Source organism: Prionailurus viverrinus, chromosome B4 (genome assembly GCF_022837055.1).
Source record: "Prionailurus viverrinus isolate Anna chromosome B4, UM_Priviv_1.0, whole genome shotgun sequence".
NCBI classification, from domain to species: Eukaryota; Metazoa; Chordata; class Mammalia; order Carnivora; family Felidae; genus Prionailurus; species Prionailurus viverrinus.
The window spans coordinates 42,520,314-42,546,291 of NC_062567.1; the positions used below are offsets into that span (position 1 = coordinate 42,520,314).

At 43.5% G+C, this 25,978-nt stretch overlaps 1 protein-coding gene across 3 annotated transcripts in view; it reads left to right on the forward strand.

The window, feature by feature from the left end:
* Positions 1 to 23,415: 23,415 nt before the first annotated feature.
* Positions 23,416 to 25,978, forward strand: part of ETV6 (ETS variant transcription factor 6) — a 257,342-nt gene continuing 254,779 nt past the window's right edge. For 2 of the 3 annotated variants that reach the window (XM_047866505.1, XM_047866510.1), the window contains exon 1: positions 23,418 to 23,932. In XM_047866505.1, coding sequence (XP_047722461.1) covers positions 23,900 to 23,932 — 33 coding nt within the window. In that variant the 5' untranslated portion in view covers positions 23,418 to 23,899. Of the gene's footprint in view, positions 23,933 to 25,978 lie in introns of all 3 variants that reach the window. The other variant, XM_047866506.1, reaches the window with a different exon arrangement.

The window sequence follows — 25,978 nt, forward strand, 5'->3', positions numbered from 1 at the left end:
GCCGAAGTCGGACGCTCAACCGACTGAGCCACCCAGGCGCCCCTATTTATTTATTTTTGAGAGAGAGAGAAAGTGTGGGCAGGGGAGGGGCAGAGAGGGAGAGAGAATCCCAAGCAGGCTGTACATTATCAGCACGGAGTCTGACTTGGGGCTCCGTCTCACAAACCTTGAGACCATGGCCTACGCCAAAATCAAGAGTCAGCTGTTCAAGCAACGGAGCCACCCAGGCACCTTAGACAGGTCGATTCTTAAGTTGTTTTCTAGTATAATGTTCTTAATTCCGAAGATAGAAGTTGAAGATCACCCCTTGAAGGTTATTTGCATTTTTAAGGACCATTCCATTCAGAATAATAACAGCATCCATTTAATGCTTAGCATATGTTAGACACTCTTCTAAGAGCTTTACATGTAATAATTTCTTTGACCCTTAAAACAACCCAGGTAAGAGAGTGTGTTAATTAGGATCATATTCACTGCGGTAAATAAGTGCTGAATATATGGACCTTAAATACAGTCAAAGTGTATTTCTTATTGGCATCGCAGGCCGGGATGACGGGTGTTCCTGATCTGTGGTAGCTTTCTTCCATTTGGTGATTCAGAAACCCGGGTGCCGTCCTCCTCCCTGCGCTTTTGTGGCCCTGCCACCTCCTGGATCTCTCTGTCATCTGCTTTCAGCTACAGAAGGGAAAAGAGACTACAGAAAATTCAGGAAGTGCCGGACTTTGCAAGAGACTGAAGGCCCCCATCTCATCTAAAGGCCGTGAACTGGCAGCCAGGGCCAAATCTGGCTCAGAGATGAGATGTGCTTTGTTTGACTCATTATTTGAATTGGGTGTCCACATCTTTAAAAAAAAAAAAAAAAGGAGGGCTCACATTTTAAATTTTTTTTCACATTTATTTTTTGAGAGACAGAGCACAAGTGGGGGAGGGACAGAGAGAGAGGGAGACACAGAATCTGAAGCAGGCTCCAGGCTCTGAGCTGTCAGCACAGAGGCCTGAGGTGGGGCTCGAACCCGCGAACCACGAGATCATGACCTGAGCCGAAGTTGGATGCCCAACCGACTGAGCCGCCCAGGCGCCCCTCAGGGAGCTCCCATTTTTCAAAAATCTAGATTCGCTCTTGAAAAATCGTAAGACTTGGTGCCTCTGAGTGGCCAGCATTTCCCCATGGCTGTGACGAGAACTAGCCGCTGAAATGCCCTTTGGACATTACAGTACAGTACCCCCCACTTGCCCAGAGCCCTGTTCCAGCTCGTTTACATAACCTGCCCAGACTCTGTTGGCAGGATCGGAGTTCGCAACCCTTGCTAGACCGACCTGTTTGTTTTTCAGAGCTAAGGAAGGGAGGCCCAGAGAAGCCAAGTGATTCACCCGTCCACGTCACTTTTTCTCACGTAACGGGGCTAAGATAGCTAATACGAGGGTGCTGTGTCCATACGTTCCCTTCTCCATCTCATACTTTCTCCCGGAGAGATTTGGGAAGTAAGCATACAATCTGAGGAAATTGTGTTTTGGGCAGGAAGACACAAAGATGACGTCAACCAGCGGATAAGCTAGAAAGGTCCACTGACTGGAACTCAAGAGACTTGGATAGGAAATTATTAATGGGAGGAAGTGGAAGGAAGAGAGAGGTTACACGCATACTAAGGGCACAGGACAGAAGCACGCGTGGAAGAACCAAGGTGAGGCGAGGAGAAAGAGCAAAGGAGGCACTGAGTTGCTCTGTTCCTCTAGAGAGGAGAGCCTTGCTGGAAAGCAGCTGTTGCCAGGGGGGAGAAAAGGAGGCCGCCATACGGAGACTAAAATCAAAACTGATCAGAGACAAAATAATGAGAACTGTAAGAGATTTCTTCTTCAGATTTGTTTATTTTGCACAGCCACAGAAGCCCTGCAAAGAAAGGCAGAGATTTCTCAAGGTTGTAATAAGTTCTCAGGCAACCTTGAGAAACAATGATCTAAAACAATGAAGGTCTGCATGAAAAGAAAGAAAGAAAGAAAGAAAGAAAAGAAAAGAATCTCCCCCAGAACCAAAATGCAAATGGGGTAGTTTTACCGAGAATTGGCCGTTTAAGCGTTCAGCAAAAGTTTTTCTAGAAAAGAAAAATGAACCAGGACTGAGGCACAGGACTTTTTCTTAGGGAGGAGGGGAATCTCTGGACTGGTTCCACTGCAAGGCTGTAGGATCCACAGCACATGCTATTGTATGAGTTCACTGGAAAGATTCATAGAAGTAACAAAATGATATCTGAGATCCTGACCGGAGCCAAAGCAATAGGGAAGGAGTAATGCAGACAATTGGTAACCTTAAAAAGAAAGAAAGAAGGAAAGAAAGAAAGAAAGAAAGAGAAAGAAAGAAAGAAAGAAAGAAAAGATTCATGTGCAATTAGCATATGAAAGTCAGAATGGCTGGATGCTGGCCTTGGTTCTGCCACTAATGGGTTGGGTGGTTTGAGTCTCTCGCTTCAATTCTCTAAGGCTCAGTTTCCTCAAGCTGTGAAGTAAGACGCTTGGGTTGAGTCTCAAGGTGTTCTTCCCAGCTCAGCTTCAGCAGCCCAGGAGAACTTGTTAGAAATACAAATTCTTGGGGCGCCTGGGTGGCGCAGTCGGTTAGGCGTCCGACTTCAGCCAGGTCACGATCTCGCGGTCTGTGAGTTCGAGCCCCGCGTCGGGCTCTGAGCTCATGGCTCAGAGCCTGGAGCCTGTTTCCGACTCTGTGTCTCCCTCTCTCTCTGCCCCTCCCCCGTTCATGCTCTGTCTCTCTCTGTCCCAAAAATAAATAAACGTTGAAAAAAAAAATTAAAAAAAAAAAAAAAAAAAGAAATACAAATTCTTCAGTCTCATCGCAGACCAACTGATGCCCTGCAGTCTGTGTTGTAACCAGCCCTTTGGCTGAAAGCCTCTGAAGTTTGAGAACCACTGAGCAAGCCACCGGCTAGATGTTCTCCACCGACTGCTGTAAATACTCTAATTCTGAATGAGAGAGGAAACAGAGCTGGGTTCCTACTAGCTGGCATTAAAGATTTTTTAAATTAAAAAGTTTTAATGTTTATTTATTTTTGAGAGAGGCAGAGAGAGAGAGAGAGAGAAACAGTGCTAGCAGGGGAGGGGCAGAGAGAGAGGGAGACACAGAATCTGAAGCAGGCTCCTGGCTCCCAGCTGTCAGCGCAGAGCCCGACGCGGGGCTCAAACCCGTGAACCGCGAGATCATGACCTGAGCCGAAGTTGGACACTTAAACGACTGAGCCACCCAGGCGCCCTAAGATTTTTTTAAAACATGTTCAACGTGACAAGACATGATTATTTGTTTCAAATGATGCAAGTGTTTGGTTAACCATTTGAGTTTGGGAAACATAAGAACAGCCACGCACAAGCAAGGAGCATCCCAACAGTGAAACAAAGTGAATTGAAGCTAAGTTAAAAACCACAGATGGCAAGTCAAGGACAGTCACATATGCATCAGCAGTAATCTCCCTGTGAGGGAACATACAAATTAGGACAGGTTCAGTGTGCAGAGTAAAGAGAAGGGTCTATTCCTTTCAACGTTTAAGTTCTACAGGGTACCAAAAAAAAAAAAAAAAAAAAAAAAGAATACACTGGTAGCTCAGTAAATAAACTGCCTTATAATTAGCTATTTTATATTAATAGTACTTATGTTTACAAAAAAGGTCTTCAAGGCTCATTGGAAGTTTTAGTGGTGTTTTCCGGCTCCAAGGTAGAGCTCTAATACCAAAAGACAAAGGAAAACACAAGCAAGGAAGCCAAAGAAATGAGACAAACCAACGTCAAAATCAACCTCCGTCTGTCCAGGAGTAGTTGAAGATGAATTGGACGGCACAACTCGGGGATTTTAGTTTGCTTTCCATAGCACCTTCTTCTGGGTCTTCTTCCTTTGCTCTTTAATTTCTTGTCCTTGTCAGTCATTATGCATTATGACTCTTAACGCTTGGGTGTGAATAAATGTTACAATGTGCTCTGTTGATCAAGCATTTTCATGTGGTTTTTCCTAATGGATTCTAGAATGCAAGGTCTTGTCATCCATGAAAGGAGCTATAGGTATCACCTACTATTGGGAAATATTTGAAATGGCGCAGGAAAGCCTCCAAGGTCAGAAAGGACAGTAAGGAAAGTTGATCTGACTTAGTGATCTTCTTAGCAACCTTCTCAGAGCGATTGGGAGCAGTGGTGGCAGAGGAAGTGGAGCAGCATGGGAGGTGGAGTAGCGGGGGAGGTGGAGTAGCGGGGGAGGTGGAGTAGCGGGGGAGGTGGAGTAGCGGGGGAGGTGGAGTAGCGGGGGAGGTGGAGCAGGGAGCTGTCCAGAAGCCTGTGGTTAAATGAACAGAGACTCTGCTGACCTTTCTGCTAAAAGAACTTTCTCCCACCGAAGGACAACCTGCAGGTTGGCTAGGCAAGACAGTCTGTATTACGTGTTGCAAAATCTCTCCCAGGGTTGAAGTCTTCCTACCTTCCAGTCAGCTCTCTCCCATCCTTCCTGCTTCTCTACCCCATCTTTTTGTGCATGGCTATGGATCAGCTCATCTCCCTTCCCCCCTAACCGTGACCCGTCTTCTGTCCCAGGGGCCAGGGCTGTTGTGTTGGTTAGGCAGGCTGTGCCCTACGCAAAAGGGCTCACGCAAGTGGCACCGTGCAGAGGGACAAAGGGAGGCTGAGATTTACCCCTCATTAAACCCTGCCTTGGAGGAGTGCCTTTTTCTGACTCACACACAGGCACCCGAAGCTAGCCACAATCATGCCAGGACCCCCCACCTTGTATATTGGGGCACATCTGACACTATAGTACTTTCCTTAAAGAAATTCCTCTTGACTACTCTCTAGACTAACCCATGCTTCTCGTTCCCTCTGTAAAACATACCGTGAGAGCTGTGCCCGCGGCACACCCCTGCCTGCTGTTGGTAGACACTCTCTCGTATGCTCCGGGCACATCTACTCCCTCTAGTTAGGCTCTACGTACATCAAGCGCTCCTAGCTGTTCCCAGACTGGTTTCTACCAGTTGTGCTTGTTGCTTTAATTACCCAAATTAATTAAATATTGAATAAACTGATGACATCGTGTAAAATGAGTGTTGTGGTTTCTGTACAAACTACGTTCAGCAGCTGCAAAAAGAAATCGCTGTTGATACGGCTGAGGGGAGACAACTAACTGGAAAAGGTTGGCCAAATGAACATGCGAAGGCTGAGATTCTGTACTTGAAAGACTTTGCGTGTGATTTGAAGTCCTTGATTCCCTTTGAAGAAACCCAGGCAAGACATCGTGGACCAGGAATTACAGGTGTCATTTATGAACGAAAGGTACCACCGTAGTCCACAGTCCCATGTGGACATAGACACATATGCACATAGAAATAGAAACGTATGTGCTATTTTTAGCAGTTTTTCCAATTAATCAATTGTCAACCAATACCCTGTCCAGGTCATGTCAGATAAGAAGGCTTCTACAGAATTTTATTAGGTGCTTAATGAGATTTGCCTATAGTAGCTCTCGCCCGTTGTGGTGCCTTTCTGTGCAACTTGATGTATCTCATAGGACATCAGCCTTTACTAACAGTATTTTTTGTTTTTCAATCTTTTTTTTTTAATTTTTCAATTGCTAACAATATTTTTGACAATAAAAGCATAAAATCATCCTCAGTAACAAAAGAAACAAAAGAGTCATCCTCAACAACAGCCATACAATCGCATCTATGCCAACTCAAAATATATATAAAAAAATCTTTTGAATCCAATTGGACTTTATGAAACATGCTTCGCTACAGATGAGAACCGGACGCACATTCTATCTGGCAACCACAAATCAATATTTGGCACCTCTGCTGGAAATTTTGTAAAAATTGCCTTTTAAAAAGTTCACACTGACTAAAACCCAGCTGGGTATAACAAACTCAGAACTTTTCTTAGGAAGGGTGATTTAAAGTGAAGTTAATTATTCATTAAGGGAGGCAGAAAGAACTGGAGAAGAAGTTTTGTTTCATCATTTCCCAACCATTTAGAATCCAAGAACCATGCAGCTTTGGAAGTGGGAGAAACCTCAGAGGTCAGTGTGCTTTTCTCTCATGGCAGAAAGTTCTTCAGATCAAAGGGTTCCCCACTCTGCTGTATTACCACTACAAATAAGATGTTCTCCATGCCGGAAAGCAGTATGCTTCGTAATTGAAAAACTTAATTCAGAAAATTCTTTCTTCTAATGAGTTCTATTCAGTCATTTTGTAACCTCCATTTCTGGATATCAGTTCTGAAGCTCGCAATATGAACACTTCTGTTCTTGCATATTTTGAAGAAACTGGGTATAGTTACCCTGGAGATAACAGCGTGTGTGTGTGTGTGTGTGTGTGTGTCCCCTAGATGGATTTTGGGTAAGAGTAGTAAGCTTCTGGGTGTGCCTGGAAGGCTCAGTTGGTTACGTGTCCGACTTTTGATCTTGGCTCAGGTCATGATCTCATGGTTTGTGAGTTCGAACCCTGCCTTAGTCTCTGCACTGTCAGTGCAGAGCCTGCTTGAGATTCTCTCTCTCCCTCTCTTTCTGCCCTTCCCTAACTCACACATGCACATACCCTCACTGTCTCTTAAAATAAATAAACTTAAAAAATGAGGAATAAGATTCTGCATATAAGGGAAAACTACCTATCAGTTTAGCAATTAAATAATGTGGAGGTTTGCCTTAGAAAGTAGAGAGGCCACTTGTTTCCGAAGAGAGCACTGTTCCAGCAGAGAGCATCCTGAAAACTTCAGGATGGCATTCTTACATTGAGGAGAAGGTCAGGATAAGAGATCTCTAAAGTTCCTTTGAAAATTTTAAAAGTCCTTAATATACCTGATAGTCTCGATGATTTTCTTTTCTTTTTTTTTAATTATTTATTTTTGAGAGAGAGAGAGACGGACAGAGCACAAGCAGGGGAGGGGCAGAGAGAGAGAGGGAGACACAGAATCCGAAGCAGGCTCCAGGCTCTGAGCTGTCACCACAGAGCCCGACATGGGGTTCCAACCCACAAACCGCGAGATCATGACCTGAGCTGAAGTCTGACGCTTAACCAACTGAGCCACCCAGGCGCCCCTGACAGTCTCCATGATTTTCTACTCCATAACATCCTTGGTTTCTTCAAGTATCCTTTATATGCTGTAGTTTCAGATCTTTTCATTATGTCAGCTGACCTGCTATGAAAGCATGTTGATGTAATAAATATCCTTAAAATCTTGTATCCAAAATTTAAATTTACAGTCAGTAAAAATTATGCTGAAATGGGGTCATCAGGAAATGGCCTCCATTTGGTGTTCATGTTGCTAGTAAAAGACAATATGAAATGCAGTGTTGCTAAAGAGCCTTGGAAAACACTAATTTCAAGTAAAGTGGCCAGAATTGATTCGTAGAATTAGAATATCACTCACAAATCAATAAGTCAGTTAATACTTTGTTTCCTACTTAAAGAAATGCAGGTCAAAAAACCCTTGCTCGTAACCCAGAAAAATTAAAAAACAAATTGTTCCGTAACTAATTTGGTGGCAGAAAGTGATGTGAATCGCTGGAGGCTATTGAATTACCTGCACTTATCCTATTTATTCTGAATACTCACATGTTTGGCTGCTGAATCATTTAAATGTTTGATTCGGAGGTGCACTATATTACTTTGCGAAATCCAAAGTATCTGAATTCAGAAGCACATCTGGGCAACAACAACAGGTTTGCTAAACCTGTCATATGTTCCTGGAGACCGGTGATGGGCACCTGTGTATTTGCAAGAAAAAAAGTGATTCTACTTGGAGAGGTGTGTGCTCCAGACATTGAAGATTCTGGCTATACAAATAAAAACATTGAGATCCTGAAGAGGACATAGTTTTAACGCCATTCTAGCCTCCCAAGCAGTAATGGAAATCTACAAACACACACACACACACACACACACACACACACACACCCCGCATACATACACACTGAACACAAAATAAATAAAAACAGACCAAATACAAATTGGAGGCGGGGGGGATGAAAAAGGAAAAAAAATCATTCCAAAGACTTCAAGATAACATCGTGGTCACAATAGGCTACTTCATGCTATGACGGTAAATTAACTTCAATACCTCACTGATATAACACAAACAAAACTTACGTCTCACTCTTGCCTGAACACCAAAGCAGGTAAGAGGATCTGCTCTGCACAGTCATTGAAGGACTTGACCCATGAAGGTTTTGTCCTCCAGCATGCTGTAAGCTGTTGCAACAGGATAAAAGAACACATGGAGAACTGAAACCCACCCTTCCCAGCTTTGGACCAGAAATGGCATATGTCACTTTCATGTCTATAGCCAAGGATTGGGTTGCCTCCCCTAAATGCAAAGGAAACAATCAACAAAACTAAAAGGCAACCGATGGGATGGGAAAAGATACTTGCAAATGACATATCGGATAAAGGGTTAGTATCCAAAATCTATAAAGAATTTACCAAACTCAACACCCGAAAACCAAATAATCCAGTGAAGAAATGGGCAGAAGACATGAATAGACACTTTTCCAAAGAAGACATCCAGATGGCCAACAGACACATGAAAAGATGCTCAACATCAGTCATCATCAGGGAAATACAAATCAAAACCACACTAAGATACCAACTCACACCAGTCAGAGTGACTAAAATTAACATCTTGGGAAACAACAGATGCTGGCCAGGATGTGGAGAAACAGGAACCCTCTTGCACTGTTGGTGGGAATGCACACTGGTGCAGCTGCTCTGGAAAACAGTGTGGAGATTCCTCAAAAAATTAAAAAAAGACCTACCCTATGACCCAGCAATAGCACTGCTAGGAATTTACCCAAGGGAGACAGGAGGGCTGATGCATAGGGGCACTTGTTTAGAGCACAATGTTTAGAGCAGCACTTTCAACAATAGCCAAATTATGGAAAGAGACTAAATGTCCATCAACTGATGAATGGATAAAGAAGATGTGGTTTATATATACAATGGAATACCACTTGGCAATCAGAAAGAATGAAATCCTGCCATTTGCAGCAATGTGGATGGAACTGGGGGGTATTATGCTTATGCTAAGTGAAATAAGTCAGTCAGAAAGACAGATATCATATGTTTTCACTCAGATGTGGAACTTGAGAAACTTAACAGAAGACCATAGGGGAAGGGAAGGGGAAAAAACAGTTACAAACAGAGAGGGAGGCAAACCATAAGACACTTAAATACAGAGAAGAAACTGAGGGTTGATGAGTGGGGCGGGGGAGAGGGGAAAATGAGTGATGGGCATTGAGGAAGCCACTTGTTGAGATGAGTACTGGGTGTTGTATGTAAGGGGTGAATCACGGGAATCTACCCCCAAAGCTAAGAGCACACTGTATACACTGTATGTTAGCCAACTTGACAATAAATTATATTTAAAAAATGCAAGTGTTCAGATAGGACAGCATCTGGGATATTTACTGATCGTTACTGCATCTGCTATGAAAGGAGAAAAAAAGAAACAAGCGAAAAACGGGACAGATAGAAATTTAAAATGACAGTGTATAAATAAGTCCAGATAAATCTGTAATCACAATATACAAATCAAGTATGTTCATAAGTAAAAAAGCAGGTAATGTCCAAAAAACATTTTTGAATCTAATTATTCATGTTCAAAAGAGAGCCACCAAAATTATCAGAGCAAGTAAAGCTTGAAAATAAAAAGGCAAAGAAGGCCATCACAGGCAAATATGAACCAAAAGAAAGCTGATGTGGCTATGGTTTTTATCAGCAATAATAGGAGTTAAGATTAAAAATTATTAACTGTAAATAGAGACACTCAAAACAGTTTTATAAAAGCTCAGTTCAACAAGATCTAAAACTTCTAAACTTATGTATACCTAATAAAATAATATCAAATTATATAAAATAAAAAATTGATAAGGTGAAGAAAAAATATGGCTCACCAAGTTTAAAATATCTACTATCTGACCTTTTACAGGAAAAGTTTGTAGACTTCTATACATGGACATATAAGGCATCTCAGAAATTTTCAAACTATTGGTACCAGATGAGAGTAATATTTGAAGCATAATGCAACTAAGATGTCAATTAAAAATAAATTAAAATAAGTAAAAAAAATTCCACACTCTTGAGTATTTAAAAGGTGACCATACTTTTTAAATAATGCATAGGTGAAAGGAGAAATAATAATGGGAATTTTATTTTATTTAACTTTTTTTTTTTGAGAGAGAAAGAGAGCATGTGCATGGAAGAGGGGCAGAGAGAGAGAGAGAGAGAGAGAGAGAGAGAGAGAGAGAATCTTAAGCAGTTTCCACATTCAGCATTGAGCCAAATGCTGGACTCGATCCCACAATCCTGAGATCATGACCTGACCCAAAATCAAGAGTTGGATGCTCAACCGACTGAGGCACCCAGGCGCCCTAAGGTGGACAATTTGGACATCACCAAGGGCACTAAGGGCACTGATCGCAATGCATGAAAACAGATCAAATATGTTTAAATCGATGAGTTTAGATGCTTGGGTGGAAACGTAGGAGGTCACTTTGGAAAGATAATAGAGAATCATTCATTGGTAAATGAAAACAAAATCACGTTATTTATCATGCCTTTCCTGCATGGACTGTACCAGTGAGCCATCAATAATCAATAAACTCAAAACAATGGCACAGGTGGACAAGTTGAAACTTTCAGGGAAACTCGAAAGGCCAATCATATTCAGACGCCCAAGTGAGGCCACTAAAAGGGTACCTTCGAGAGTTCTATGGAAAGCTGTGATCTCTGTGGGCTGATCATGGAATTTAAAGTGAGGCCAACCCAGATCCAATGGGGACTTCTGCATCTATCCATCACGATATCTGAGTGCAACAAGTTTCTGAAAGTAGTGGTCTCTACCTGACGTCTACCTTCCAGATTTCATCTGGCTCTTCTTTTGACCAACTCGAACTCAGAGTCATAATGGAAAGGGAATTCTGGAAAATAGTCCAATTCAGTGTAGCCTACTATTTTTCAATTTGGCAGCTATATGTCTTCTTTTAACCACTTCCAAATAAAGATAACAGAGAAATCATGCTTCCACTGAAGAGAATGTAACTACTGGGTCGCTTGGGTGGCTCAGTCAGTTAACCGTCAGACTTCTGCTCAAGTCATGATCTCGCGGTTTGTGGGTTCGAGCCCCGCGTCCGGCTCTGTGCTGACAGCTCAGAGCCTGGAGCCTGCTTCCGATTCTGTGTCTCTTTCTCTCTCTGCCCCTCCTCCACTTATGCTCTGTCTTTCTCTGTCTCTCAAAAATAAATAAATATAAACATTTTTAAAAATATTTAAAGAAAAAAAAAGAAAATGTAACTACCCCTCATGCAACTGAAAAGGCACTGATTTTTCCCAAAGAATACACAAATGAAATCCATCTTTGATGATGTCCATTTGTCTTATAGCTGGATCCCACTCCTTCTTGGATATCTTGTAACTCACATACTAATGCATAAAGAATATTTTATGTTAGACAGTAGAGGAATGGGAGAGAGAAAAAGAAATGGTGCGTATTTGTGTCTATATACACATGTATGAATATAGTCACATCAAAGAGAAAATATACTCATGACTACTACAATCCTCATTTCTGCGATTGCTCACATGATCATAGCTGGTATTTATAAACTCCTTTCTCCACTACCCAGAGAGTATTTGGGTTAGTATTTGCTGCTCTCAGTAAGCATTCAGATTTGGTGACCCAAACCTTCATTCCTAAAGGTTCTGTGTCATTTGCAGTCCCGCTATATTGGGTTGCTATGACTTTCTATCAACATTTAAAAAAAATTTTTTTTTACATTTATTTCTTTTTGAGAGACAGAGAGAGACAGAGCACAAGTTGGGGAGGGGCAAAGAGAGAAGGAGACACAGAATCTGAAGCAGGCTCCAGGCTGTGAGCCGTCAGCACAGAGCCTGACACGGGGCTCGAACCCACAGACTGCAAGATCATGACCTGAGCCGAAGTCAGACGCTCAACCGACTGAGCCACCCAGGCGCCCCTCTATCAACATTTTTTCATAGCACATAGGAGTATAGAGTACGAAGAGGTATTCCCAGAGGATCTGTTGAATTCCAGAGATTGCTCCTTCTGCCCTCATTTTGTAGCAGCAATCCAATTTCCCCTTGAGGAGTAGGATCCATCAACCAGCTAATATAGTAAGGCACTTTTTTTTTTTTTTCCTTGTTGATTCAGTGGCATGAGAAGACCCAAATGGCCAGGTTGCAGCACCAGCTTCCAGTTCAATGGAATCATTTTTGTACCCCTAGAGAAAGCACTCTTCCTTTGGAAACTAAGACCTCTAAACCAACAGTGCACAAAGGTGAGGGAAGGAAAGCATGGTTTTTCTGGTGGACCGGTAGCGTTATTAATAAGAGGAGCAATCCCACTTCCATCCCTTGATTCTTGGAACTGAGATAAAAAGCGCCATATGGTGGCTGCTTACTCAGCGTGTATATCACATCCTGTAAGACATTATTCTTCCCCGAAAAGTGTTGCCATCCGGCTGGCACCCCATCGAAGGCTTCAAAAGGCCATTCCCCGGTCCTGTCAGGCCAACTGCTTCCAAGTGATGGAGAACATGATAACCCCAGTGAATCCCATGAGCCTGAGCCCACTGCTGTCATTCATTTGGTGTAACATCGGTTTTCTGTTCAGAAAGCAATGCCGTGTGCAACGCCATGAGGATGAGTGAGGCATTTTGTGGTTCGCAGAAGGTGGTGTTGCCAGAAACATTGCGGGCAGGACAGGCAAATCTATATCCGGCTCGGGCCCCTGAGAGATTTTCCATAACGACTGTCCTTGGGGCCTCTTCTGAGTGGGGTGGTAGTGTGGCAGCTATCCGCTTTCAGGTGCTGCCATTGTACCCTGAAAACCCATCTGTAGTCAGGCCTGAATTTTGTCTTCCTTAGTACAGTGGACACAGAGGACTTCCCGAAAGGCCAGAGGTGCGGGTGGAGACAGAGGAGACAATTACTAGGAATCAGAGCCATCGGAATCGGGGTCAGGTGCTGATGCAACCTACTTGTACCATCAGGACCTACCTGGGCCGGATTTTACATATATTATTTCTACTCATGTTGCAGCGCTCAGTGCATGCCCCACATAATGCCTTCGTGGGTTAAACAATACCTCAAATGAGCAGTTCAGGGTCTATGGCAACTTGGGAGTCCAAAGTCAAGCCTTCAGTCTCTTTCAGGGTTCAGTAGCAAACCAGAAGCTATTTCTTAAAAGGAGAATGGTTATCTTTATTTTTTTAAATTTTTTAAAATGTTTTTATTTATTTTTGAGACACAGAGAGAGCATGAGCGGGGGGGGGGGGGGGGGGCGCAGAGAGAGAGGGAGACACAGAATCCGAAGCAGGCTCCAGGCTCTGAGCTGTCAGCACAGAGCCTGACGCAGGGCTCGAACTCACGGACTGTGAGATCATGACCTGAGCTGAAGTCAGGTGCTTAGCAAGACTGAGCCACCCAGGTACCCCGAGAATGGTTATCTTTAGAAGGTGGCATAGCGTCGCTCCAAATCCTACAGGACTGCTCTATAATTCACCCAGGATCTTGCCAAGGGCCCCATACAACATCCCTATTTGTCACAGACGTTTTAAGTATCAGTGGGCCTTCTGGATCAAGGGGCTCAAGTGTCAGGGGGGCTGGCACCTAACTTGGACCTGTTGCCGAGCCTTCTCTTTCCCCGAACACTAGAAACCCACTAAATGTTGTGTTTCTGTCTTTGGAGTAGGAGCGGCTAGGTGCAGCAAATTTTTCACCTTAGCAGAGATATCTCGACCATGCCCCAGATCAGAGGAGGCAGTCACTAAGGTGGAAGTCCCCAGAACTTTGATGAGATTTATTTCTCACCCTTCGGATATTTGCTACTTCCTGCTCATCAGGTCCAATCAACATGCTATAATTGCTACGATGGACCAAGATGATATTTCGTGGAATGGAGAGGCAATAAAGATATTTTTACATGGGATTATGGGTGATGGATTAGGACAGTGAAGTACATTGCTAGCCCCACCATTTGAAAGCAAACTGCTTTTTGTAGTCTTTGTTATGAAAGATAAAAGGAAAAGTACTAATCAGATCAAGAGGTGCATACTAAGGACCAAGGATTGTATCAGTTTGCTCCAATATGGAAGCCTCATTTGGAAGAGTAGCTGTGATTAGACTTATGACCTGACAAAATTCATTACAATCTACCAGCATTCCTCCAAATCTAGCTTTTCTTCACAGGCCAAATAGGTGAAATAAATGGGAATGTATTAGAAGTCACCACTTGTCCAATTTTCAAAGCCTTAGTGGTGACACTATTCTGAGAATGCTATGTTGCCTTTGGTTAACCGTTTTGGCAAGTAACAGGACTTTTAGGGACTTCCTCCTGGCTTTTTCTACCATAAAGCCCTCACTCCATAATTTGGGGAACAGTGTGGGATTCTGTCATTCGCGGAATATGTAAACTCTGCATTTCAGAACTGGAAAATAATCGTGGAGTGGGTTTGGACTTCCACTAGGTCCACTATGAGTTGGGCTCAAGCCAAAACTCCATTTATTCCCTGACTTCTTAGGCCCTACTCCGACTGTCACACCACAGTGACATTTGGGGTTCTAGGAATCGTCATTAATTCAGAGCTAGTAATGAGTAATACCCCAAATTCTGGTTATTTCCCCTCCCTTACTATGCAATAATACCGGTAAGTTGCCACAGTGTCTTTGGAAGGGAAGGTGGAAGATTTACAGTATACATTTTGGCAACGTAGCAGGGTTGTTCCTCAAGGAGACTTGCCTCATCTTCATTTAAGGAGCTCTGCATCTAACTTATCCAGATTGAATCAAGCCTGGGAATCCTTGGAGGATCTAGGACTATCTACTCTTGGATTGAAGTCAGAAGTCTTTACTCCAGGCCTGGAACTTTTTTTGTTCATACAAGCCAAGTAAGACATTAGTGGGGTGTCTACATATTTCAATCCTAGGAAGATTACAATGAATTAGCCAATGCCAAAGAGCAAGCCATTCTGATTATCTCTTTAGCTCTGTCCATTATTACAATGTTTCCCTTGTTTCTGGTAGTTAAGATAGTTAAGTCACGTCACTTGGTGCCTGTCATTCCAGTGTCCCACTATCCCCAGTGAATTCAAGGGACCCAGTTTAATGAGAGCATTAATGGCTTATAGAGAATGGCTAATACAAAACCGTGCACAGATGTTGTTGTTTGCCTCAACAATGCATTTCTTAAAGCCTTGATGAAGGAAATGTCTTCTGAACCCTCCTAGGTCATAAGTAGGGGATGGCTGAACAGTTCTTACATAATGCATCCGCTCCAGCATTCCAACTCCTTAACTTGTGGATACCTTCCATTTATATAGTGAAGGATGGATTTATGAAAGACGTGAGCGTCAGGTCCAACTTGACAGAAAACAAACAGTTTCACAGTTTAGGTGTGTGGGTAGAATTCTGAGTAATATAGGACAAGACAGAAAGACAGAAATGAAAGTACAGTAGTTCCCCCCCTATTCCATGGTTTCACTTTCCATGGTTTTAGTCACCCTCTGTCAACTGTAGTCTGTAGGCAGATGATCCTCCCTCTGACTTATCACCAGAAGGCCAATGGTAGCCTAACACTAATTCACAGCACCCATGTCATTCACCTTATTTCATCTCGTCATGTAGGCATTTTATCATCTCATCGTCACAATACAACAAGATATTTTGAGAGAGAGAAAGACCATATTCACATAACTTCTTTACGGTGTATTATTGTAATTGTTCTATTTTATTATTGTTGTTGTTACTCTCTTACTGCACCTAATTTATAAATTAAACTATCAGAGGTAGATATGTATGAATAGGAAAAAAAAACATAGTACATGTGGGGTTCAATACTACCTGTGGTTTTGGGGTCTTGGACTATATCCCCTGCCGATAAGGGGAAACTAACGAAGAGATTTGGGCAGACATACTCAGTAGATTATGGACGAACCATAGACGTTTGGTGGTGGAAGAAAAGAAGTGGCAATAACCCAAACTGAAGAGTTGCTGCTTCTGGGAAAATGAGGAGAATCTGTGAATGAAACAGAGATTTGGGAACAGGCAATATACATGACATAAAAGGGAGCAGCAGGTCAAAAATTATTTTGAGGTTAAGTTGGAGGTTGGTAATATTGTGGTGTTAGTAACGAAGATGGGGAAACCATAGAAAGAAGGCATATGGAAGAGAATAGTTTGAAGGTTAGATGGGAAAAGATGTGACAGTAGTGAACAATTCTAAAAATATAACTGTCAGAGAAGGCTTAGGGGAAACTATTGCAGTGGCTGTTTTTCTAACTTAAAAAAAATGTTTATTTATTTTGAAGGGGGGGGTGGAGAGAGGGAGAGAGCAGGGGTAGGGAAGAGAGAAAGGAGAGAATTCAAGAATTCCAAGAACTCTGTGCTGATAGTGCAGAGACCGACGTGGGGCTCAAAGTCACGAACCATGAGATTGTGACCTGAGTTAAAGTCAAACACTCAACCAAATGAACCACCCAGGTGCCCCTGCGGTGACTTTGTAATGTGAACACTTGGGTTTCCCTACATTCCCAGAATTCACTTCTCTCTCTGTTTTCAGTTAGGCTGGTCCATGGGAGCGTCTTGTGTGATCTGGGTAGAAATGAAGCCGCATTTTGTAGATCCCACACGTTGTCATTCATCTGTTGCCTCACTTCATTGGTGTGTGGCAGCAGCTGAGCCTATGACTGATCAACCTTTGCCAAGATCCTCCTTTATCTTCAGAAACTCCTGGGCCAGCGTGTGTGTGTGTGTGTGTGTGTGTGTGTGTGTGTGTGTGTGTAGTTGCATGAAAAAGGGCCCTAGCTTGGGTGTAGGATACCCAAGCCTATATCAAGGTCAGGGGCAATGAATGTCATGTGTTTTGGTCCATCCTCATGGGCTCATATTTTTGTATTCTAGCTTGCTCTTAATTTCACCCACTTTATATCCGTTTGCTCTACCTGACTGCCTGTCATATATATATTTCCGTTATTATATCAATCACCATGCAATCAGAGACGGAGGATCACTATATAGATACACACACACACACACACACACACACACACACACTGCCCCCTCCTCCATGATTCTGCTTTTCTGATTGTACCCCAGCTGATGTAATAAAGGAAATATGTAGTTTAGGGCAGTCATTCTTAAGATTTCAAATCTATGTCTTGTTTGGATAAGCATAAACATTTCTCTTCTTCTTTCCCACCCCACCAGTTATAACAGACTCCTCTTAGGTTAAGCAATTCTGGTTTCACAGAGATACATGGATGGTGTTTCTTACTATAGTTATATTGTTTAAAGTGCTATTTTCATTAAAAAAAGATGATACTATAATGGCTTTGGTTTTTAAATTAAATAAGCCACTTCCACACATTCTTTTTTTCTAATTTTGTTAATGTTTATTTATTTTTGAGAGAGAAAGAGACAGAGTGAGAATGGGGGAGGGGCAGAGAGAGAGGGAGACACAGAAACCAAAGCAGGCTCCAGGCTCTGAGCTGTCAGCACAGAGCCAGATGCGGGTCTTGAACCCAAGAATCGTTCAAGAGATCATGACCCACCCAGGCACCCCATCCATTACCACACATTCTTTTTTTAAATTTTCATTTTAACACTTATTTATCTTTGAGAGAGAGAGACAGACAGAGACAGAGCATGAGAGAGGTAGGGGCAAAGAGAGAGGGAAACACAGAATCTAAAGCAGGCTCCAGGCTCTGAGCTGTCAGCACAGAGCCCAACGCGGGGCTCCAACTCCTGGACCATGAGATCATGACCTGAGCCAAAGTCGGACGCCCAGCCGACTGAGCCACCCAGGCGCCCCTTTTTCCACACATTCTTAATTGTTCATTCTTCCCCAGTCCTTGCCCATCCTCATCGCTCTTTTGGAGGATAAAGATTAGACATTCAGGTTCCTCTTCATGTTTGTATGTAGTGAGTCACAAGAGCCACAATTCACTCCCTAACACCCAATACAAGCCAAATAATCTACATAATTATAGTGTTTTTTTAAATTTTTTTTTTCAATGTTTATTTATTTTTGGGACAGAGAGAGACAGAGCATGAACGGGGGAGGGGCAGAGAGAGAGGGAGACACAGAATCGGAAACAGGCTCCAGGCTCTGAGCCATCAGCCCAGAGCCTGACGCGGGGCTCGAACTCACGGACCACGAGATCGTGACCTGGCTGAAGTCGGACGCTTAACCGACTGCGCCACCCAGGCGCCCCTACATAATTATAGTTTTAAAAAAAATTCAGAGAGGGGCGCCTGGGTGGTTCAGTCAGTTAAGCACCCGACTTCAGCTTTGTTAGAAGCACACATCAAACTTTGTTAGAAGGTAGGCTGATTTCTCCTTACCATCGCTGTGGTGGATTTCTCTTCCCTTTGCTCCAGACAGGAGTGAGAACCACTATGGATCTTTCCTCTCATCCTTGTCATTATCTGAAATTTAGTTCACTTAAATTCCTCTGTACTCTCATCTCTCTTGACTTTTTAATTTTTTTTTTTACGTTTATTTGTTTTGGGGAGAGAGAGACACACACACACAGCGCAAACTGGGGAGGGGCAGAGAGAGAGGGAGACACAGAATCCGAAGCAGGTTCCAGGCTCTGAGCTGTCAGCACAGAGCCCGACGCAGGGCTTGAACCCATGAACTGCAAGATCATGACCTGAGCTGACGCTCAACCAACTGAGCCACCCAGGTGCCCCTAGCAAAGTCTTGTAGAGGAGTAGAAGAGCTGAGAGGAGACCCCTGGCATTCCAGGCCTTTGGCTAAGAAAGTTTGGGGGTAGGAGCAGAAAAGAACTGAGATCCTCTCCTAAGGCTTCAAGCTAAGGAAGATATCCAGCAGAGCAGCAAAGCGGAGAATAAGAGCTGTAAATCAACATTTGCTTGTAGGAAAAGTCCTAGTCCTGCCTTCAAAATATTCGAAGCCAGTGGTGAATTGAATCAAACTAAAAAATTATAACAAACCCCAAAGTCAGTTTAATTACACATCATACAGACTCAGTCCCAATCCTGGTGGTATTATAGGAGAAGGCATTAACCCTTTTTGGAGGAAAACATCATTTAATTCTTTGTCTACTGTGTTTTCACATAAAATGTCCGGCACACAGGAAACAATATCAAGACATGTACACGAATAAGAAAACATAACCCATGGCCAAGAAAGGAAAACATCAATAGAAGTGAACCAGGAAAGAACCCAGATTTTAGAATTGTCACAGTATGACAAAAATGCTGAAGGACTTCAAGGAAAACATAGAAGCCATGCATGAAGATATGGGCAACTTCAAAAAAGTGGCAGAGAATATAAAAAAAAAGGGAAATGCTAAAAGTGAAAAAACAGTGGGAATTAATCAGATGGGCTGGCTTGACAGTACTATGGAAACAGTAAGAGGAAAGAAATGTATAAAAAGATAAATAGAAGGTATCCAAATTGTAACAGATCAGAGTTACTTTAGAACTATAAAAGGTCATGTGGTCTAATATTTGTATCAGTAGAGTAATAAAAGGAGAGGAGAGAGAACAAGAGCAGAAACAATATTCAGACAGGTAATAGATGAGAATTTTCCAAGACGGATGAAAGATATCAACTTATAGTCCAAGAATTTCTGCCAACATCAAGAAGAATAAATACAAACAAAAACAAAAACAACTACACTTAGGCACATCACAGTCAAAATTTTGAAAACCAAATTTAGACCTTAAAAGCAGCTAGAGAAAAAAAAAGATACTATACACAGGGAGTTAGAATCTGAACTACAAATGACTTCTAATCAAAAATAATGGAGACAGAAGTGGAATGACATCTTTAAAGTGCCAAAAGGAAAACGAATCTGTCAACCTAAAATTTATATACTGCAAATTATCCTTCAAAAAGGAATGTGAAATAAAGACATCCCCACACAGACAAGAGCTGAGAGACTTTACCTCCAACAACCTGCACTACAAGAAATGCCAAAAGTTCTTGAGGCCAAAGAACAATGATACCATATCTGCAAGAAGAAATTAAGAAGTACCAGAAAGGGCAAATATCTGGGCAAATTAAAAAGAAACATATATTTTAGTACCTTCATTATATACATGTATTTGCAATTTTTAAAATATCAAAATATTACCCCACAACGTATGTGGGTTTTATAACGCATAGAAGTAAAAGATATGCCAGTATCATAAGGGATGGGAGAGGGAATTATGGAATAATTATGGAAAAATTATGGAATAATTATGGAATTATGCTGTTGTAAGTTTCTTACATATTCTGATAATAGAATACTATTATTTGAACATAAACTCTTATAATTAAAGGTGCAAACTGTAATTCTTAGAGGACAGCTATATTTAACATAAAGGAGAAAAGCTACAAAGACAACCTAGGAATTTTAGTGGAATATGGGAAAAAAATGCCCAATTTGCCAAAAATTCAGGAAACAAGGAATAGAGAAACAACCGATAAGCTGGAATAAATAAGTGAAACCTTCCCTCAACCATGATTATTGAAAGCTGAATGTCTTTGGAAATTAGCTTTTGCTACAGACTTGATGTTTTTCATGAATCAAACCTAAAACTACAAGGCAAAACAGAGCAACGTGTGAGGTTTGTACTGCAGTCAAATCATTTTGACATGACTAACATTGTTGCAATCACAAATAATATCAAGCTGCTTTATCAACTCCCATGCTATCCAAAGTGAAAACGAGAACAATATTTCTATTCCAACACACATTTACAGCAGCTACGTTTTTCTGACCCCAAACTACAATTCCAATAGTGGTTTTTGGATTTTGATGCAACTGAAAACTAAATTTCCGTGTTTAAAACCCACTTAACTGTGCAACTGAGGCACTTCCACCTAATTTTCCATTGAATGTGATTAATCTGCAATGTAATGGCATGCTAAAGGGGAAATATCAAGAGAACTTAATAGAATTCTAATAGAATTATATGAATGCGTTCTAAGCAATGAATATGCTTGACTAAAATCACACATTCATGGATTACTTGTCAGGACCTATCTGGGTGAGAAAATGTTTTCAAAAATGAAATGTGTAAAATTTCATTACAGATCAGCATTAACAGATAGATAAACAATTAGTTTTGATGATAGAGAACACTAATTCTGAACTGGTGTTCAACTAAGTAAAATGTTAATCCCCCTCCCCCCCCCCGAAAAAAATTCAATTCCTCTCATTATTAGACTTGATTACAATTATTATTATTACACCTTACATTTTGTCAATAAAAAACGTGGATATTTATTTTCTCTCTAGTTATAGAAGTATCTACATAATATCCTCGATTCTACCTCTTTGCACACAAACCCTCAAATATTTTGTGTCTGGCCCTTTACAGAAAGAGATTGCCAACCTCTGGTCTAAACGTACAGTTTTCCATAACTATTGTTTTGCTTTGGAATCACACACTTTCTAATTCAAATTACTTCTATGAGTCACTCCGAGAAGGTAAGGAAGAAAGGAAGTTGAGAGTTAATTCACTCGTGAGGTTAAATAATTGTAGCTAACATTGAGCACATATAATATGTAGCAAGTCTCAGGTAATTATGTACCTTGTATATATTTGCTTGAACTCTTATGAGATAGGTACTATTTCCCACCTTTAACAGAAGCTGAGAGTTGCCAAAGATCTTATTGGTAAGTAAGTGATACAGAGGTTTATAGGATTTAATCCAGCATAGGAGTCAATGTCTGCAACATAAGTAGAGGGATCAAAGGCAGAGAGATAATGGGGGGGGGGGGCGCTAAGGAGCTAAGGAGGGTGTCGGATGGGGTGGACTGCAGGTGGAGGAGTTGGTGTGGACATGAGCCCTCTTGGGGACGATAGAACTACCAGGTGACAAAAACTGCTGAGATCTCTGTAGGCTCACAAAAACCCATTTTTCCCACCATTCCAGCAATAGGACTCTTCCATCCCGACCCCCTTAATCACTTCTGGTTCAGAACGTTCTTTTGATGTGTGAAGAGGCCCGAACACATTTTACTATGTGGAGAGTTGAAGACAAGTGAGTAGGAAAAATCTGTAGGGTGGGGAACTGGGAAATCTGTCCTGTTTTACACACACACACACACATAATACACACACAATTAGGCACATACTTATACATACGTGTTTATACGTTTGTAATATAATACACATCTACACATTAAACTCCTATGTATCAGCAGGGGGTTGGAATTTAACACATAATTATGTTCTCAGCGTTTTGCAGTGGACACTTCAGAGCGTGTTGAGACTACGAATGACAATAAAAATAAGAGAGCGATCAGACCACATGTGCTCAAGGCTAGAACCCTCAGCCCCGCCGGATTTTGCTTCCCCACGATTGTTTTTCCAGCCAAAGATTCCTCCCCTGGCGGGATCTCAGGGTCATCCAACCGGCCAATGACGGTTTCAGAGAAGCGGTCCCGGGGAGGGGTATTATGTTCGGGAACACGTCCTGTCAACTTTGCAGTCGAGTCACCTATTTCGGTTGGTAGCGGCCGCTATTTCTTTAAATGGACAGCGGATTTCGAAACGGCAGGAAGGGGGGGGGGGCTCAGGAAAAGGAACTCAACCTCCTTTGATAACTGCCCAGCAGCCTTCCCTTCCCCAGAACGCGTGCCCGGTTGGGGAAGCGCCTGCGGCGGCCGCACCCCGCCCCCGACCCCCCCCCCTCCCCACGGGCGCGCGCGGCGCCTGCTCTTTTCGGGGAGCCCACCTTCGCGGGGAATCCCCCCCCACCCGGCAGTCCCCCCGCGTCTGCGGCGCGGCCGCCCGGCTTTGTCTCCGGCGGCGTCGCGCTCCGGCGCTCGCTCTCCCACATTTCCCCGTGTGCAGGCTGTAACCCGATCTCCCATTTCCTGGTGGATTCTCTTAAAGAGGCAGCGGTCGAGAAGCAGAACAAAGGCTATTGTTTTATTTCCTCCTTTGGATTCCGCGTCCTTACCGGAATGTCCCTTCATACATGATTATTCTCACTGCGTCTCTGCTGGGGCGCGGGGAAGCGGGGCGGCGGGGCGGTGGGGGGGGAACCTTGTGCATTTCAGGGTAGCTCAGAGACCGAGGCGGGGAAGGTGGGAGGCGTTTCACAAAACCTGTCTTGTGGTTTCTGGGGCCCCAGCGTAACGTTTTTTTTCCAACGTGTCTCCCCGGACCTGGCGATTGCCCGGCCGCGCCCGGGCAGCCGGGCTCCCGGCCCGCAGAGGGGATCACGGCTGCGCGGACGCGCGTGGGCCGCGCTGCGGGGGGCTGCGCCGCGCGCTCTGCTGGCGGCCCTGGCCTCGCGCGGCCCCGCTCCCCCGGCTTCCCTCCGCCGCCGCCCCTCCCCCCGCCCGGCTTTTATTTCCCCGATGCCGGGCTGTAACCCGAGCTTTTATTTCCTGGTGGCTCCTTTAAGAGGCAGAGCTCAGTGCTGGGAATTCACGTCAGTTTCTGCACTGAAACTCTCAAGATCAATGAGCAAAGAGCTTTCTCAGTTCTGCCTTTCAGTTTCTCTCTTCCAGGAAGGAAAACATTCGAGAGAGCGAGGGAGAGCGGCGGGAGGGCGGGGGGCGGGGGCGCCGGCCGCGGGTGGGAGGAGAGAGCGGGAGGCCGGCCGGGCTGCGCCCCGGGTCGCCGCGCCGCGCCGCGACCTGCAGACCCCGCCGCCGCGCTCGGGCCCGGCTCCCACGCCCCCGCCGCCCCGCGCACCCAACTCCGCCGGCCGCCCCGCCCCGCGCGCTCGCAGACCCCCGGGGCGGCTGCCGGGAGAGATGCTGCAAGAAACTTCTTAAATGACCGCGTCCGGCTGGCCGTGGAGCGCTTCTGGGTTGGGGAGAGGAAAGGAAAGTGGAAAAAAACTGAGAACTTCCTGATCTCTCTCGCTGTGAGACATGTCTGAGACTCCTGCTCAGTGTAGCATTAAGGTAAAGATCTTCTCCCCCTCCCTCTGCGTGCTCGGAAACCTTGAGCTGCACCGGCCGGGGCAGTAGTGCTGGGCTCTTCCGAGGGGGCTGTTGCAGTTGCCTCGGTTGCAGTGAATTATTTGGGGCGCCGGGGAAGGAGATGCAGCTCGCGGCGGCGGCTGTACCCTTTCGTGTAACCTTGCTGCTCCCCCCCGCCGAGCCCCATCTCGGCTCCTCGCCCCCCCCCCAGCCCACCCCCTTTCTTTTTGACAATTGAATGCCCGTCACAATTGGGCAGGAGGAACCCGAGTGGTCTCTAGACCTGTAAGACACCCCCGTAATTAGTGCGCTTTTGTAAAAAAACAAAAACAAAAACAAAAACAAAACAACAACAAACCTGCTCCTACTCCTGCTGCCAACATGTGACTGAAATGTAACTTTTGTTCCGGAGGGGTGGTCTCCTTAGGAAAAAAAAAAAAAAAAAGTGACTGCATCTCCAACGGGAGCTGAAGAACTTTTTTTTTTTTTTTTCCCCTTAAAGGACTCCCGGGGTCAGATCAGACTGGATTTTTCCCCCCTCCTCTGATTGTAATTTCAAGCACTGTCGGAAAGACAGCCCTGGTGTCAGCTTTTCCTGGGCATTTGCACAATGAATTTCGTTCTTTCTTTTTTAAACCAAGGTAATTAAAGTTGCCGAGTGGTTATTGTACTCCGATGCATAGGAGAGTTGAGTAATCCCAAAGTAGAAAACTCCTGTGATGCATTATCTGAGTGACCAGGCAAAGTGACCTTCCCTGTTTGACAGTGCGGGGAGGGTATCTGAGAGTAGAAATCTCCCGGCTTTCTGGTGGTGTTTTGCAGCATTGTAAATGCAGGATGGTGGATGTTTGCAAACACGGTGTTTGGTTCCAGTATATGTACATGTGTATGTATCGATATCTATAGAGCCGGTGGTGCTGTGGTTTGTTGCTTCTAAAAAGTTGTAAAGTTTGCCACCGTGAGGAGGCAAGATGATTTGTCCATTTCCCCCAATTATTTTTCCCATCGCCGCATTTATTGAACACTTTATTTATTTCACGATTCCATCTGTCCCCGAGGTGGAAGAGCCTACTGCTTCTGCCGGAGGCTGAAGCCACCGAAGTTTGTTTGTTTTTGGCTTGGGCCGTTTAATATGTGCTCAGTGAGTGGACACTGCAGAAACAATGAACAAATAACCTGTTTTCCTCATCTGTGGGGAATTAGAGAAACCTTTCCTGTTTTAACATGGCTTTTCCATTAGGGTCTGCTTAAAGGAAACAGTATTTTATTATATTTGCTTGCTAGGTTTTCATAATCATACTCAGATTTTAGTGTTTCTTATCAGGGGAGATTTTCATGGATTTTAAGATAGGGCTAATGTGAACTTAAAAAGTGGGTTGGGTTTCTTTGTTTTTGCCTCACAGGAATGCCCAGTGGAACTTTTGTGTTTGTGTATACCTGGGGTTATCCGTATGTCTGTGGTGAAGGGGGTGTCCCAGTAAATAATTTAAGCTACTTGTATACTTCAAAACTAGTTTCTTTTGCTGTATAAATTAGATTTTACAATGAGCACGGTATGGATCATCTATTTGGACGCTTCACAACACAAACAGAGGGAACTGCATAATAGGGATTAAATCAGTAAATTGTATTTAATTCGATGGCAGTAACTCTGGCATCAGGAAAACCGGACCAGCTACGGGGTCCTCATTTTCGGGTGACCGCAACAAAAACCTATCCTTTTTGTGACTTTTCTTGATACTTCTTTTAAAGGGACTGCATATCCCCACCATTCTCATGGGCTGATTTATGTTCGTGCATAAATCAGAAAACTCCTACTGAGTGGCTGGTTCCGTTGTACTCCAGTGGGAAGAGTACAACAGCCCTTTCCTTGCTCAGACATGCAGAACCAGTCCCAAACCCAGACAGAATACCGTCTTAAATGTGACATAAAAATTTCTTCCCTTATCGCTTACCCTCAGTTTGTTTGTTTGCTTTTTTTTTTTTTAGGTGCCTCTTTTTGTGACTTTGTATTTCCGTGTAATTGAG